At 45.8% G+C, this 14,031-nt stretch overlaps 2 protein-coding genes across 2 annotated transcripts in view; one reads left to right on the forward strand and one right to left on the reverse strand.

The window, feature by feature from the left end:
* Positions 1-9,181: 9,181 nt before the first annotated feature.
* On the reverse strand, positions 9,182-13,599 carry LOC116553673 (translation initiation factor IF-2-like). Its single transcript, XM_032281131.1, has 3 exons — positions 13,450-13,599; positions 12,394-13,339; positions 9,182-9,220 (listed from the first exon to the last, which is right to left on the reverse strand). Exons 1-2 carry the CDS (start codon positions 13,597-13,599, stop codon positions 12,626-12,628), a joined length of 864 nt encoding a protein of 287 aa, XP_032137022.1. The 3' UTR covers positions 9,182-9,220; positions 12,394-12,625.
* ZRANB1 (zinc finger RANBP2-type containing 1) overlaps positions 13,163-14,031 on the forward strand; it is a 65,833-nt gene continuing 64,964 nt past the window's right edge. Inside the window, exon 1 of the mRNA XM_032281968.1 lies at positions 13,163-13,213. The gene's annotated coding sequence lies outside the window, so the exon portion shown is untranslated. The remainder of the gene's footprint in view (positions 13,214-14,031) is intronic.

Raw genomic sequence — 14,031 nt, forward strand, 5'->3', positions numbered from 1 at the left:
AAGAAGAAGAAAAGAAAAAAAGAAAGAAAAAAAATCCTCAAATAATAAGATGGATGTATCTTTCTCACATATAAATGTCAGGGGACAGGCAGTCCAAGAATGGCCTCCGACAGCTCCAGGGTATCATCAGGGCTCCAGGCTTCCAGCCCTTTGCTCTGCCAGCCTCAAAATCACTTCAGGGTTAGGGATAGCCATAGGAGTTCCAGCCATCACATCCACACTCCAGGGAGGGAGCTGCAGGTGGGTGTAATGGCCTATGTCCTCCCCTTTAAGGAAAACCTGCATAAAATTCCTCACAACCACATTTGCACTTGTATATATCATACATACATTATGGACCAGAACAAAGGTACAGCCATGGCCACACCGCACTGTAATAGAGAATTGGAAATAGAGTGAAAGCATTTGGCTGGACAACAATTTTGTTAGAAACTGATGTTCTGTTACTAAGGAGAGAAAGGGGAATGGATGTTGGGAAGAGTTATTCTAACAGTTTCCCCCATGGTCACTCATTTCCTTTTCAAGTGTATGGAGGCTCTAACTTCAGGAAAATAAATCGATACCTAATTCCTAGGACCTTAAGAACTTACATTTAAACATGTTCTCATTCTTTCTAAAAATCAGACAAAAATTCCAATGAGAAACTAATTTAGGTTCTGTCGCCTTCATTATTTTTGTGTACGTTACTGCCATAGTCTACCATTTCACCTACTCTTGAATTGCACAGGGAAGCAGTCAAATGACTCAAGGATTTCACTCTAGTTGTACAGAGCTTTGTGCTTTATAGGACAAAAGCATTTTTAAAAACATGTATTTGAGACAGGAATAATAGCAGGTTGATTGCAATAGTGTAGTATTAGTTTCAGCTCTGGACTCGACAGAAAGCATTGCCAAATGGACATCTTCCATATTTTTCTGTTGAAAATAATCAACAAAGAAAGCCCCTCTCTCTCGTTGACCCATGCCGCAATACAGTATCTGTTCACACAGTTGTTATACAGTGTAAGTGGCTTTCTGATGGAAAGCTAATGTTAAAAAAAAGGGTCTACTTTCTTAGCTCTTATATGTCTTCCTCCTGAAGATTTTTTTCTTCTAATGTGACAGGCATTGTCTGACAGTACAGTAACGCCAGAAAAACATCACACTTCAGTTCCATTGACTGTGGGCCACTACAGTGTTGAGTTAACCTTTGTGCATGGCGACTTAGTGATTGAACTGCGTATATTATATTGGTGGGAGGTTTTCCCTTACGATCAGAGAAGCTTTCAGGGATATTGCGATAAACACAAAGCCACATCTTATTCATGAATGTCTGTGCTTTATTAAAATAGATTTATCTCTAAGTTAGGGCTGGTTTCATAGCAGATTGCTTTCCTACTTAATATAAAGAGGATTCCTTGTCTCTAATCCTGATTTCAGTGATGGAAATCCCACAGACAGATTCAAAACTATATCATAAGACAAAGTGTCACAAAAGGAAAGTCTGTCACATCTCCCAGCTACGGAAATATAGTTTAACATACGAGGATGACTGGCGTTAAATTCAATGTAGGCTCCAACAAACCTCACCTTTTTGAACAATCGCTTCATTCCTAAGAGATACTGCTGGATTGATAACCTATCTGCTTACGGACTTCAACTTTTTTCCTCATGCTTTAGAAAGCCATTTATTTCTTGGTGTCTCTCCATGATTTCCCTAAAAGGTTTCTGTGCCACCTCTGATAGCCATCTTTTCCAAGTTTCATTGACAGATTGGATTAGCATAATTCCTTTTATGGCATAAGACCATGCTGTAGTAGAAAAAAAAAATTCTGATGTTCTTAAAATACATTGTCTTTGGATAGAATACGCTTTGCTTAGGAGAGGGGATTCAAAATGGCAGTAGCTGTGTCCTCCAAGTAAAGTTCTGGAAGAAACACCTATTCTTTTTTTTTTGGAGATGGAGTCTTGCTCTGCTGCCCAGGCTGGAGTGCAGTGGCAAGACCTCGGCTGACTGCAACCTCCACCTCTTGGGTTCAAGCAACTCTCTGCCTCAGCCTCCAGAGTAGCTGGAATTACAGGGACCCGCCTCCACGCCCAGCTAATTTGTGTATTTTTAGTAGAGACGGGGTTTCACCATCTTGACCAGGCTGGTCTTGAACCCCTGACCTCATGATCCACCTGCCTCAGGCTTCCCAAAATGCTGGAATTACAGGCGTGAGCCACTGCGCCTGGCCAGGAAATATCTATTCTTTTACATTTGCTCTGCTATAGTTTTTATTGGCTGGAGAGCCTCCATTTGTCCTTCCAGATCCATTCTCCCCCTGCCATGTGCTCCTTGGGACACACAGACCAGCCAGGACTGCATCTAAGGCTTCTGAGCCCTAAGGTCATCAGTTTGGTTTGGCCAATGAGAGACCTCGGAAGAGATTGGAGAAAGGCATCAGAATATTGACCCTGGCTTGCTCCCTGCTGTGTTTCTCTAGAAAGGTCACTGCTCCTGCCAGGTGGCCCTCCCAGCACCAACGGCTCTCTCTGTGGGACTTGGTCATGGTGCCCTATTATTGCCAGTTCAGGGCTGTTTCACCATCCTTGTTGGTTTTCTTCAACCTCGCCCAACACTTTGAAAAAGAATCTCAATTTTCCCACTGGAGTATGCTATTTATTTCTGCCTGGAACCCTGACCGATATGCAAGTCTTGTAACATCTACCTCAAAAAATGGCAGACAGTGATCCTTTGGCCTATGACTTGTTTTTAGAAAATATATTAATCATGAATAGGATTAAAGGCAATGCCTGTAAATGTTCTCTGCTGCTCGTGTTTTATTGCCAGAGTTGTAAATTGTTTATATTTTCTTTTTGAGACAGGGTCTTGCTCTGTAGCCCAGGGTAGAGTGGTTCACTGTAACCTCGACTTCCCAGGCTGACCTCACACCTCAGCCTCCCACACAGATGGGACCACAGGTGTGTGCCACCACACCTGGTTAATTTTTAAAACTACTTTTGGTAGAGACAGGGTCTGCCTATGTTTGAAACGGCTGGTCTCAACCTCCTGGGCTCAAGCGATCCTCCCCCCTTGGCCTCTCAAAGTGCTGAGATTCCAGGTGTGGGCACCGTACCTAGCCTGCTCTAAATTCTTGAGCAAAGTTTAAATGTGTTAGGTTATTGAACTAAAGTAGTCAGGTTGAAAATATCCTGAAGTATAAAATCAAGAAAGTAAAGTTTATTGATTCATTCAACATACAGGTATTGATCGACTTACGACCTATGCGACTTACGACCATTCGACTTTGCGACCACAATCACTAGACACAACTGCTCCGCGTCTGGCAGCGCAAACATTGCCCAGCTGGGCGTACGACAGTGTGGACCAGCTTCCGGCAGCACTATCATCTCTGCGTGCACCATTTCAACTGTACATATAGCCTACTCAACTTATGACCAAATCGTGTTACGACCGGTCTGCCGGTCCCAATCGTGGTCGTAAGTCGAGCACTAGCTGTATACTTCTTCAGTAACTGTGTGCACCAGGCACCATTCTAAGTACCCAGGATAGGTCAGTCAAAACATCTCACATACAGGAGAGGTACTTGCTGTTTACTAGGAAGCTTTTAAAGTTGTAAGTAATGAATGAATACCATTAGCCAATGAGTTAAGGAATTCTAGAATTCATGCTTTACCTCTTATCTGGAACCACTGAATAATTTTGTATGTCATAAAAACTACATTTCTTTCTGATGAGCTCCTTTACAAATTTTAGCTTGTGTATTTTAAATTTTCAGCTACTATAAATCTGCCATATTGAAGGTGGTTACACTGAAACTGTCGTGCAGATTCTTTCCTTTGGTTCACTAGTTGAATTTGTAGATTGTTTTTGAAGCAAATAAATCATTTGCATGAATCATTTGGTTAATTTAAGAACTACTCAAATGATGTCATGAATGCTTGCAAATATTCTGAAATATTTTTAATCCTTGTGGTCTCTGAAATGACTGGAAAGAAAGGAATGAAAATTATTGCGGCATTCCTAACTTCACTATTTTGGAATTACTTTTCGGTAACATCACTTTAGTATTTGGTGAAAAGGCAGCATATTTTTAATTCCATGAGCACTATATAATTACATGTAATGAAGTTTTAGGGTCTAGATTAATACATTTTGTCTTGTGTAAGACTGTGTATCGTATGTGTGTGTATGGGAGTGGGTGTGTAATGCGTATGTATATGTATACATGTGTGGGTGGGTGTGTATATGTGTGGTGTATATGTGTGTCTGTGTTGGGGATGGTAGACACGTCACCTTGTAAGCATGTTTTATATATATATACATATTTTTTTTGAGACAGAGTCTTGTTCTGTCATTCAGGCTGGAGTGCAGTGACGTGATCCCAGCTCACTGCAACCTCGGCTTCCCAGGTTCAAGTGATTCTTGTGCCTCAGCCTCCTGAGTAGCTGAGATTACAAGCACCTGGCACCATGTCCAGCTAATTTTTATATTTTTAGTAGAGACGGGGTTTCACCATGTTGACCAGGCTGGTCTCGAACTCCCGGCCTCAAGTGATCCTCCTGCCTCGGCCTCCTAAAGTGCTGGGATTACAGGTGTGAACCACTGTACCAGGCTGTCAGCATTGGAATGGAATGAGATTTGCTTATAAAAATAATAAACTCGGTCAGTATCCACCTTGAGGTTGTTCACAGGGTTAGACTTAGAGCATATGTGAGGTTGCCCAGATGTCAGTTCTGCTTCTCACCTTTCCAGGTTTTCTCATTGAGACACGTCTTGTCCCTCTGAGAGTTACTCATCTTTCCCACTGTCTCCGGTCTGTCGTTCTCCTTCCTCGTTGCTCAGCAAATCACATTCACTTGCAAAATACAGTCACTGCCCATCTCTATTTTCCAAGGGAACTTCATGGCTTGCCTCCTCTGTGCCCTATGCTGGGACATTACTCATTTGATTATTTGATGTGGAATTTGCCTCTGTGTCCTGAAAAATTGATAAAGTTCAATTTCCACTAACTTGACTAGGGTTTCTTGACCTTTTCTGTGTTACAGCCAGTTTAGAATAATTTTTAAATGCATAACAGAAATGAGATCACAAGGCAGCCAATTAAATTGAAATACATTTATTAAAATGTTTTTAGGCCAGGCGCGGCGGCTCACACCTATAATCCCAGCACTTTGGGAGGCTGAGGTGGGCAGATTGACTGAACTCAGGAGTTCGCAACCAGCCTGGGTAACACAGTGAAACCCCATCTCTACTAAAAAAATACAAAAAATTAGCCAGGCGTGGCAGCATGTGCCTGTAGTCCCAGCTACTCGGGAGGCTGAGGCAAGAGAATTGCTTGAGCCTGGGAGGGAGAGGTTGCAGTGGGCCGAGATTGCACCAGTGCACTCCAGTGTGGGTGACAGGAGGAGACTCCGTCTCAAAAAAAAAAAAAAAGTTAAAAAAAATCTGTAATATTAATTGAAGTACTTCTTATACACATTTTTTTTTTTTTTAAGACAAAGTCTTGCTCTGTCACCCAGGCTGGAGTGCAGTGGCGTGATCTTGGCTCACTGGAGCCTCCACCTCCCAGGTTCAAGTGATTCTCCTACCTTAGCCTCCCAGGTAGCTAAGACTACAGGTGCACGCCACTACACCCAGCTAATTTTTTTGACTTTTTAGTAGAGATGGGTTTTCATCACGTTGGCCAGGCTTGTCTCGAACTCCTGACCTCATGTGATCCGCTTGCCTCTGCCTTCCAGAGTGCTGGAATTACAGGTGTGAGCGGCCATGCTCAACCCAATTGAAGTACTTTTTTTTTTTGAGACAGACCCTCCTTCTGTCACCCACACTGGTGTGCAGTGGTGTGATCTTGGCTCACTGTAACCTCCACCTCCCGGACTCAAGAGATTCTCCTGCCTCAGCCTCCCAAGTAGCTGGGATTATAGGTGTCAGCCACCATGCCCGGATAATTTTTGTATTTTTGGTAGAGATGGTGTTTCATGATGTTGGCTAGGCTCGTCTTGAACCCCTGACCTCAAGTGATCCTTCTTCCTCAGCCTCCTAAAGTGTTGGGATTACAGGCCTGAGCCACCACACCCAGCCTGAAGCACTTCTTTAATGACCTATTCAATAATGTAATTTTATCTAAAAAAGTCTGTGATTTCTATTGGTGTAAGTGCCATAAATGTATTAATACTACTGTGGTATGTTGACTATGCTGACAATTGTTATAAATACTGCATTTCAGTTTAAGGTTAGAAGAAATAAAGATGTATTTTCTTTCCATCTGGGTTCATGGTCCCCTCCAGGGCATGGAGACCCTAAATTAGGGATTTGTCCACTGCTGGACTGTTGGCCCCTGATGTTGATGCAGCTTTATCCGTCTCTGCATTGCTGTTCTCACCACAGTGCCTGATATGAAGTAAATGTTAACTGGATTAAATGAAATGCAGGGCAAGCAAACCAACATTTATCAAACAGAAGTATTGCCAGGCCTTTTACCTCTTATCTTATTGGACCCTCAATAATTGCCAGGGAAATATCACCCTGCATTTTTCAGATGAGGACACTGGCACTCAGAGAGGACAGAAGGATTTAAAATCAGGGCTGTCTGACTCCAAAGTTCATGCTCTCTCTGCTCCGAACTTTGCCTCTTACAAAACTTCCCCATACAAGATCACAAGCGAAGTTGTTTCAGATACTTGACGTTTCTGAACTTCTTAAAAAGACACAATAATGGCTGTGTTCAGTGGCTCATGCCTATAATCCCAACACTTTGGGAACTGGAGGATCACTTGAGCCCAGGAGTTCGAAACCAGCCTGGATAACATGGCGAAACCCTGACTCTATAAAAAATAAAAAATTGGCCAGGTGTGGTGCTGTCTATAGTCCCAGCTATTTGGGAGGCTGAGCCTGGGTGGCTGAGGCCGTGTTGAGCTATGATCACAAACTGCACAGAGTTAGAGCCTGTCACACACACACACACACACACACACACACACAAAGACTCAATAAAATTTCAACAATTTTTTTTACTAATTCTGTACGTCTAGCTTATAAGGATACATAGTTGAAAATCTAAAAAAATTTCTTAGTCTAGATACAGAGTGACTGTGTTCCTATGAGCACAAATTTATACCCATCAGGATGAGATCAGTCCTAGCACAGACAAGGATTTTGAAATGTCAAACAAGCTGTATTTTGTCGGATGCTTCACAGGCATATCTGGTCCTCTCAGGAGAGATTATTTTCCAGGCAGATTTGTGGCAGACACAGAGGAAGGTCACAGGATGGCACTATGTTCCACAGAAATGTGTCCTGTACTGCATGAGTACGGATTAGGCAACATTATTACATGCGTTTTCTTTCATTCCTTTTTTTTTTTTTTTTTGAGAGTCTTGCTCTGTTGCCCAGGCTGCAGTACAATGGCACAATCTTGGCTCACTGCAATCTCCGCCTCCCAGGTTCAAGCAATTCTTCTGCCTCAGCCTCCCAAGTAGCTGGATTACAGGCACCTGCCACCATGCCTGGCTAATTTTTTTGTATTTTTAGTAGAGACAAGGTTTTGCCATGTTGGTCAGACTGGTCTCAAACTCCTGACCTCAGGTGATCCACCTACCTCAGCCTCCCAAAGTGCTGGGATTACACGCGTGAGCCACTGCGCCTGGGCTATTACACTGCATTTTCTACTGTTAAGAGGTTTTTTCCCACTGGGGAATCATGTTGATCATACACAGTGAATGCAAGCTATGCTGCAGTTTATACAAATGACATTTTCTGCAATGTGTCTGAGAACTTGTTCTTGTAACAACTGAACACGTGTAACATTTCTTTTGAGAAATGTTATAATTTCTGCTTAAAAGCAGATTCCCCAAAGACCCTAAGCAAGCTGGACCCCTTACCATGTCCTTCAGCAGAAAGCCTTCAACTTCTTTTAGCTGCAAATGTCCACCTCGGGGGGCTCCACAGCCTGACCTTTCCATTCTAGGCCTGATTATGGACTGCTAAGACTTTTTGGAGAAAGTGGTTTCTTGTTTTTTTCTTTTTTTCATTCTTCTGTGTTTGTGTCCCTAACTATTGTCCCAAATCTCCTCCAGTTCCCAGAGCAACCCTCAGCAGGAGACTCTGTGCTCGATTCACCGAGGAGAAAGGGTTTGAAGTCCACTCCATCGCCTCTGTCTCTCCCACCAAAACCTCCCTAGAGCTCCCATAGCTTCCTCTCAATTCTGAGGAAGATAGGGCTTTCTTGCTTGCAACACAAATCACTGCGCTCTGAATTTTATCTCCCTTCTGGATTTCAGTCATTTTACCCCATCTGCATCTCTCCTCCATTTACAGAAGTGCTCAGATACACCCATTCTTTAAGATAAATACCTAAAAGAAAAGCAAACAAAACCTTACCCTTATTTTTGTTATTGCCCAAATCTATTCCTGTATCTCCTGCTTTCCTTTCCCTGCCAGACATCTTGGACTGGTGGCTTATAATCACATGGCTTTGAAACTTGGCTTCTCCCTGCTATCCTACTGAGAACTGTTCTCTAGAAGGTCACTAAGTCTCTTGTTTGTCAGATCCAGTGACCTTTCCTCAGTTCTAATGCTCAAAATTTGCAGCATCTGACAATTTGTATCACCATGTGCTTGAGGCTCACTGGACCCTTGGCTTCCAAAACACTGTACTGCCAGCTTCATCTCCTATCTTTCTGCCCTTTTCCCCCAGCTTTGGCAGTTCTTTCTTCCCCACTCCTGTCGCTTCCACAGGAAATTCTACATAGAGAGCTCCCTGATGTTGATCTCCGGCATCACCCTATACATTTCGGACCAGCATTTCCCCACCAGCTCCTCCCTTCCTCTTGAGTCCAGGATCTCCTGATTCAGGGGTCCACATCTCCTCTGACCCAGTTCCTCTCGTGTGTCCCACTGTGGCACACAGTGCCATCACTCAAGAGTTCCCTGACTTTTTTTTGTTTTTTTGAGACAGGATCTTGCTCTGTTGCCCAGGCTGGAGTGCAGTGGCATCATCATAGCTCACTGCATGCTTGAACTCCTGGGCTCAAGCAATTCTCCCTCCTCAGTCTCCTGAGTAGCTGTGACAACAGGTGTAAGCCACTGGGCCTGGCTAGTTAAACATTTTTTTTTTTTTTTTTGTAGCAATGGGGTCTCACTATGTTGCCCAGGTTGGTCTCAAATTCCTGGCTTCAAATGACCTTCCACCTTGGTCTTCCAAAGTTCTGGGATTACAGGCATGAGCCACTGCTCCTGGCCCATTCTCTGACGTTCTTCTGCCCCAGAGTTAGTCACTGGCAAATCCTGAGGATTCCACTGTCCCCCATTTCACTCCTGCCCCTCCTTTCCATTCCCACCACTACTTTGGTTTTAGGTCCTTGTCTCTTCTCTGCCCCTATTTCTACTTCTTTTTTTTTTTTTTTTAGACCGAGTCTTGCACTGTTGCCCAGGCTGTAGTGCAATGACGCATTCTCCTCTCACTGCAATCTCTGCCTCCTGGGTTCAAGCAATTCTCCTGCCTTAGCCTCCTGAGTAGCTGGGACTACAGGTGTGCACCACCACGCCCTGCTAATTTTTTTGAACTTTATTAGTAGAGATAGGGTTTCACCATGTTGGCCAGGATGGGCTGGATCTCCTGACCTCGTTATCTGCCCACCTCAGCCTCCCAAAGTGTTGGGATTACAGGTGTGAGCCACAGCGCCTGGCTCCCTATTTCTACTTCTGCCTCCGTTTGTCCCACAGACATTCCCGGTAAAGGTGGGTAGCTCCAATACTGGCACCTTCCTGCTCAAAACCTCTTTATGGCTTTCTACTGTTAATGGAACTACAGATCTACAATTTTGCATTCAAAACGCGGTGGCTCAAGCCTGTAATCCCAGCACTTTGGGAGGCCGAGGCGGGTGGATCACGAGGTCAAGAGATCGAGACCATCCTGGTCAGCACGGTGAAACCCCGTCTCTACTAAAAATGCAAAAAAATTAGCTGGGCACGGTGGCGCGTGCCTGTAATCCCAGCTACTCAGGAGGCTGAGGCAGGAGAATTGCCTGAACCCAGGAGGCGGAGGTTGCAGTGAGCCGAGATCGCGCCATTGCACTCCAGCCTGGGTAACAAGAGCAAAACTCCGTCCCAAAAAAAAAGAAAAAAAAAAAAATTGCAAAATGGAATTATATCCTCTACAAGTAGTTTGGGAACAACTGAAAGCTAGAACAAACTATCAACAAAACTATACAGTCTCTACACTTCACTATAAAAGTCCTGTTTTTTTTTGAGACAGGGTCCTGCTCTGTTGCCCAGGGTGTAGTGCAGTACTGCCATCCTGGCTCACTGCAACCTCCGCCTCCTGGACTCAAGCAATTCTCCTGCCTCAGCCTCCGAGTAGCAGGGACCACAGGCGCACGCCATCACGCCCAGCTAATTTTTGTTTTTTTTAGTAGAAACGGGGTTTCACCATGTTGGCCAAGCTGGTCTCCAAACTCCTGATCTCAGGTGATCCACCTGTCTTGGCTTCCCAAAGTGCGGGGATTACAGGTGTGAGCCACTGTGCCTGGCCTATCTTTACATTTTTTAAAAGCTTCTCAGGTGGTACTAATGCGTAGCCAAGGCTAAATCACTGGACTGATGGCAAATGTCTTTTTGGCTTTAACACGGAGTCATTTTTGATTTGCTCTTCTTCTTAATTATGAGATAATTTTTACTTGAATTTACTTAGCACATTCTACCTTACCTTATAATTACAGGTCTTTCTTTCTTTCTTTTTTTTTTTTTGAGATGGAGTTTTGTTCTTGTTGCTCAGACTGGAGTGTAATGGCACAATCTCAGCTCACTGCAACCTCCGATTCCAGAGTTCAAGAGATTCTCCTGCCTTAGCCTCCCAAGTAGCTGAGATTACAGGCATGCACCACCACTAGCTAATTTTTTATATTTAATAGAGATGGGATTTCACCACATTGGTCCAGTTGGTCTCGAACTCCTGACTTCAGGCAATCGACCCGCCTTGGCCTCCCAAAGTGCTGGGATTACAAGTGTGATCCACCACGACCGGACGTAATTTCAGTTGTTTCTGTCTTACTTTTTTTCTCTATGCTGTAGTTTCCTCACTAAGATGTGTCTTATCTCTGTGGGCTTCTTATTCATTGGTACATGACATTCACTACTTACTCAAAGGAGGAAAGAGTTAATAAACTTTGCCCAAGTGATATCCGATTTCCTTACCAAAACAAACTACAACTCAAGTGAAACAAAAACACCTAATTCTGTGATTCTTGTTAGCTTGTAACTGAGAGGCTCTGCAGTCTTGATTCAGGAAGGGGAAGTTGGAGGAATTCAGGAGCTCTTAAAGAAAATATTTTCAAAGTTGAAATGTTGGTTGAACTATTGTTCTTAAGATAGTAACATGGTGTTTGATCTGATCTACAATTGTGTTAATTACATGTTTGAGAATGTAAAGTTTTGCAGGCAAAAGACTTGCTGTCTAAACTCAATTTATGGACAAGTCCTTGAATAAATAATGTTGCTCTGGGCAGATGAGGATTGTCGAAAATCTCTACATTATAGAATCCGCTTTGAGAATAAAAAACGCCAATAAAATACATTGTTGGAGAGGGGAAACTACATAGGAAACAGCATTATTCTTTGCTGGCCATAGTGAAGCTGTACACACATCCTTGACCAATATTTATGCAAAGAGAAAGTCAGAACACCATGAATAGCTTTACCAAATGAAGTCCCATTTAAATTTTAAAAATCTGATGAAACTCTGTATAATGACAGGACCTGAGGTATCTAACAGCTAAATGCCATTTGGCAGGCAGTAGTATAGGTTTTCTCTAACAGACAACTTTTAAATTTACAACTCTTAAAGAGTTTCTGGCTTTTATGATCCTTCACATTATTTCTTTTCCTCACAAAATTTAAAGTATGAAAGCTGCAAGGTAAAGTCCCTCTAGCTAGAAAAATTTCACATACTCATTAGGTTTGAACACATGGCTGGCTTATTTTGGTTATTTGCTTATTTTTATAGTTCAAAAAGAAAGAAATACACATTCTGTTTCGAACTTGGTCCCAGGGGATTGTCCTAAGCAGTATCTTTTCCATAGCTGTAATTTATCCTCTGCCTGAAAATAGGTAAGCCTTATTAATAGAAATAAGGCTTATTAGGAACGGCTTATTTCTAACTTACAGAAAAGGCAGCCATAAGAAGGTTGGATTTTCCCAAGACTAGAGCCAGGGAGTCGTAGATGACAGCGAGGCAAGGTCTCCATGACTTTTCTTCGCATATCTTTCTACGTACGCACACTCGTACCATGCAGAGAGCAATGAGAAATACACACACACAACCCATATACACGGATAGCCCCCGCAAAGGGAGGGGTAAAAATCGGACACTGCAAAACATAGATTTAAAATATCAAACCATCGCAAAGCACCTAGACCGTTGTCTTCCCTGGAATCAAGAGCTTCAAACTCCTTAAGAAAAAGTAAAGCAGCATCTGAGTTAAACGTAGATCACTTAGGAGACCTGAGGCCTGGGGGTTGACTTGGCGCATCTGTCGCAGAGAAGAGGCAAAGCGCATATCCAGACACCGCCCGAGGACGCCCTCTGGGCCGCCGTCAGTCCACGACCCCAAGCGATGGGCACCCCGCCGTGGTCCGGCACCCTTAGGACCGTAGGTGGCCGCGGAGGGGAGCAGGCCGCCGACTCACAATCGGGGCAACGTGCCGGCTGACGTCACCCAGTCTCGACCCGCCCCTACGCCCGGAAAGAGGCGGCCGCCCATTGGCTGCGCAGCCGGCGGCCTCAGGGCCAATGACAGAGCGGCGAGCGGCGGGGTCTGCCCTTGACGTTGTGCCGTTCGCCGCGGGGTTTATTTGGCTCCGGGTCCCTCGGCCGCCGCCATTAGGGGTCCGCAGCGCCCGCGGCCGCCCCCAGTACCTCGCTGCCCCCGCCCCCCGGGGCTCCCAAGCCTCAGCGTCCCCTTTCTGCTCCTCTCCCCCCGCCTCCGGCAGCCGGGAGCCGCGCGCAGGCCCGCGGAGACCATGTCCTGACTGAGGAGAGAGGGCGGAGGCGGCAGCAGCGGGGCGGGCGGCGGCGAGGAGGGAGGCGGAGAGGGGCCGGGCTCGACTCATCGCCGCGGGCTGCGCGGGGAGTCGCTGCCGCCGCCGCCGCCGCCGCCGCCGCCGCCGCCGCCGAGCGCCCGTCGGACGGGAAGGAGGAGCAGGAGCTGGAGGAGGAGCCGCCGCCGCCAGGTAACCGGGCCCCCGGGGGGGCGCCCCGCCGCGGCCTGCCTGGCCCCTTGCTCCCAGGCGGCTCCCAGGTCGCCGGGCCTCCCGGGCCGCCCGCCCGGCACCCCGGGGGCGGCCGCGTCGCCGGCGCTGGGAGGGCAGGGGCCCGGGTCGCTGCTGCCGGCGCTTCTATCTTGGGCGCTCCGGGTGCGGGGACTGCCCGGGGGCTGTGGGAGGGCGGGTCCGCCCAGCTTGTTTACCGATCGCCGGCCTCCCGCGGCTGGACGCTGTGCCGGCCCCGCCGCCGCTCTTCCGCCAGATTTCCCCACAACTTCTTTTCCTGCCCGAGACCGGTCGGCGAGTGGGGTTTCGCTCCCACTCCGCAGTAGGCCGTAAACACTCGGGTCCATCGCCACAAGTTGGTGCTGGTCTTCAAACTTGTATTTTGGTTCCTCGGCCGCTTCCTTTCCATCTCCTGTGGTGGCCTTCAGTTGCCATTTCTAGGAAAATAAGGCGGGGGACGACAGAGCGGTGGGAGGAGGAACTGGACCTAGTGGAAAGGTTCATCTACCCCTCCTGCCCGCAGTAAGGAGTGTTCAGTGCAAGATCTGTTATTTTCTCTGCTGTGGTTTGGTGCGGGTCATTTCACAGACAAAAGAACTGTAGTGAATGCTGGCATTTAGCGCAAGAGACGGGCAGTTTAGGTTAAGCCTGGAAGTTTGAACCGGCCCATTATCTTTGAGATACACTGGTGTTTTGAAACTCTCTTGCTGAGCGTTGTGTATTTCAGTCAACTGATTCTCCTTTTCTGTAACTCCGTAGACTATCAGTTTAAGTGCTGT

This window comes from Sapajus apella, unplaced genomic scaffold (assembly GCF_009761245.1).
Source record: "Sapajus apella isolate SASKATOON/1434 unplaced genomic scaffold, GSC_monkey_1.0 scaffold13, whole genome shotgun sequence".
Lineage (NCBI taxonomy): Eukaryota > Metazoa > Chordata > Mammalia > Primates > Cebidae > Sapajus > Sapajus apella.